Source organism: Bos taurus, chromosome 1 (assembly GCF_002263795.3).
Source record: "Bos taurus isolate L1 Dominette 01449 registration number 42190680 breed Hereford chromosome 1, ARS-UCD2.0, whole genome shotgun sequence".
Classification (NCBI taxonomy): Eukaryota; Metazoa; Chordata; class Mammalia; order Artiodactyla; family Bovidae; genus Bos; species Bos taurus.
The window spans coordinates 66798342-66800601 of NC_037328.1; the positions used below are offsets into that span (position 1 = coordinate 66798342).

The window sequence follows — 2260 nt, forward strand, 5'->3', positions numbered from 1 at the left end:
TTGAGTCAGAAAATTATTTTAATAGTTACAAAACATTTTTTTTTTTACAGAATCAGTATAAAATAGCAGTTGATTTCTCCATAATTATCAGAATTATTTATATGTGAGGTCTTGGCTAAGTGGGGCTGAAATCAACAAAAGGTCTTGGACTGTTGGCTCAGAAATCCTCCTGGGAAGCCCACCATGTTGACGTCTGTCATGCTTGACTCTTTATGAGATGACCCGGTCCATCTTAAAAAAAAAGTATCTTTTTATTCATTCTTTGGAGGCTTGAAGTGAATTCGGCAGCGTTCATTAAACACCTAAGACATGTGAACAGAAACAAAGGTCACTGAGTCATCCTGTATAAATTAGACCTGAAATTTCAGGTGAATATAACCTTCTTTGGGGCTTCCCTAATAGTTTAGTTGGTAAAGAATCTGCTTGCAATGCAGCAGACCCTGGTTCAATTCCTGGGTGGGGAAGATCCGCTGAAGAAGGGATAGACTACTCACTCCAATATTCTTGGGCTTCCCTTGTGGCTCAGCTGATAAAGAATCTGCCTGTAATGCAGGAGACCTGGGTTCAATCCCTGGGTTGGGAAAATCCCCTGGAGAAGGGAAAGGCTACCCACTCCAGTATTCAGGCCTGGAGAAGTCCATGGACTGTATAGTTCATGGGGTCGCAAAGAATCAGACACGATTGAGTGATTTTCACTTCACTTCATAACCTTCTTTGCCCCAAGTCAACAGGTTTAGGAAACAGAGGTGTTTCCTCACCAATTCAAACTGACTTACTAGGCACTAAAAGCACAGTGCCTAGTCTAGAAAAGACCCTGATGCTGAGAAAGATTGAAGGCGGGAGGAGAAGGGAATGACTGGATGGGATGGTTGGATGGCATCACTGACTCGATGGACATGAGTGTGAGTAAGCTCTGGGAGTTGGTGATGGACAGGGAAGCCTGGCGTGCTGCAGTCTATGGGGGTGCAAAGAGTCAGATATGACTGAGTGACTGAACTGAAGTGAAGAGCACAGAATGCCTTGATATTCATTTATAAAATAATTTTCATTATTTTAATAAACTTTAAATTATTCAAGGACAAAAATCATCACAAGTTAGCTTATTTAGTACATCACAAATATTTTAATTCCATATAACATATTTTGGACAGTTTGACAAAATATCTAAATTAAGATAAAACTGTTTTAAGAATTCTTTTATAATGTAGATTTTATTTAGCTATCTATCATGCTTTTCTAAATGAGTGCCAGATGCTTCTACCATGTAGGTAGGGAAGTCCAGTCTACGAAGGGAGCCCAGTCTTTTACTAAATTGTATAAATTTATGTAATGTTTTGTTCTGTTTACCTTGCTTCCTAAAAACTAAACAAATATATATGTTAAAAACATTCTAAGATTACTTGTTATATGGACTGTGTTAAATAAAAATTTTGGTATAGCCATTTGATGGAATATAAAGCAAACATAAAAAAAGAATAAGAAATCTCTTTACACCCTAATTTGAAAAGACCTCCAAGATATATTAAGAAAAACACACTTCCATTTGTCTGATAAAGGAGAAAATATACATATATGTGTGTACACATACAAACAAAATTTTAAAGTTACAAATATCTGAAAGCATATACATCCTTTCAGAGGAAAGAGAAAGGAGGTGGTTAAAATTAGAGAGGCATGAGAGTAGAATTTTTACTGTATATCTTTTAATATTTTTTAAAAAATTAATGTGTCTAAAGAATTTTGTATTCCAATTAAAAAAATTATAAAAATCTAAAACAATTTTTTCTCAGAATTTACTTTCATACTTTACTGATGTAAGGAACAAACCATTTTTAGGTTAAAAAAAAAAAACCCCAAAACCCCCCAAAGAAACCAACCCCCCAAAGAAACCAACCCATGTTGGCTAAAATGGACTAGCAAAAAAATAAAAGAAAAATCTATGTAGGGTACTGGTATTCAATTTCTTAAACTGGGTAGTAGATACATGTTCATTTTACTAATATTCTTTACATTCGACATGTTACATGCTCTTTGGCATATGTGTCTCACAATTAGAACATGAAGAAATAATACAGACTTTTTCTGGCCTTTTTGTCTTACAGCTCCTAGCTCTGACATGTCCCTGGAGTTCCCAATGCTCGGACCAGAGGAGGCTTCAGATTAGTGGTTTTGACACACTGGTTGGGATGATGTACACAACCTGGTTGAGCCTCTCCAAATCCTTCTCCTAAATAACTTCTTAACCATTTTTGCTGGCCTA

At 36.0% G+C, this 2260-nt stretch overlaps 1 protein-coding gene across 1 annotated transcript in view; it reads right to left on the minus strand.

Annotated features, from left to right (window-relative positions):
* Positions 1–2260, minus strand: part of MIX23 (mitochondrial matrix import factor 23) — a 20753-nt gene continuing 18493 nt past the window's right edge. The window contains exon 5 of the mRNA NM_001083389.2: positions 1–302. Coding sequence (NP_001076858.1) covers positions 252–302 — 51 coding nt within the window. The 3' untranslated portion in view covers positions 1–251. The remainder of the gene's footprint in view (positions 303–2260) is intronic.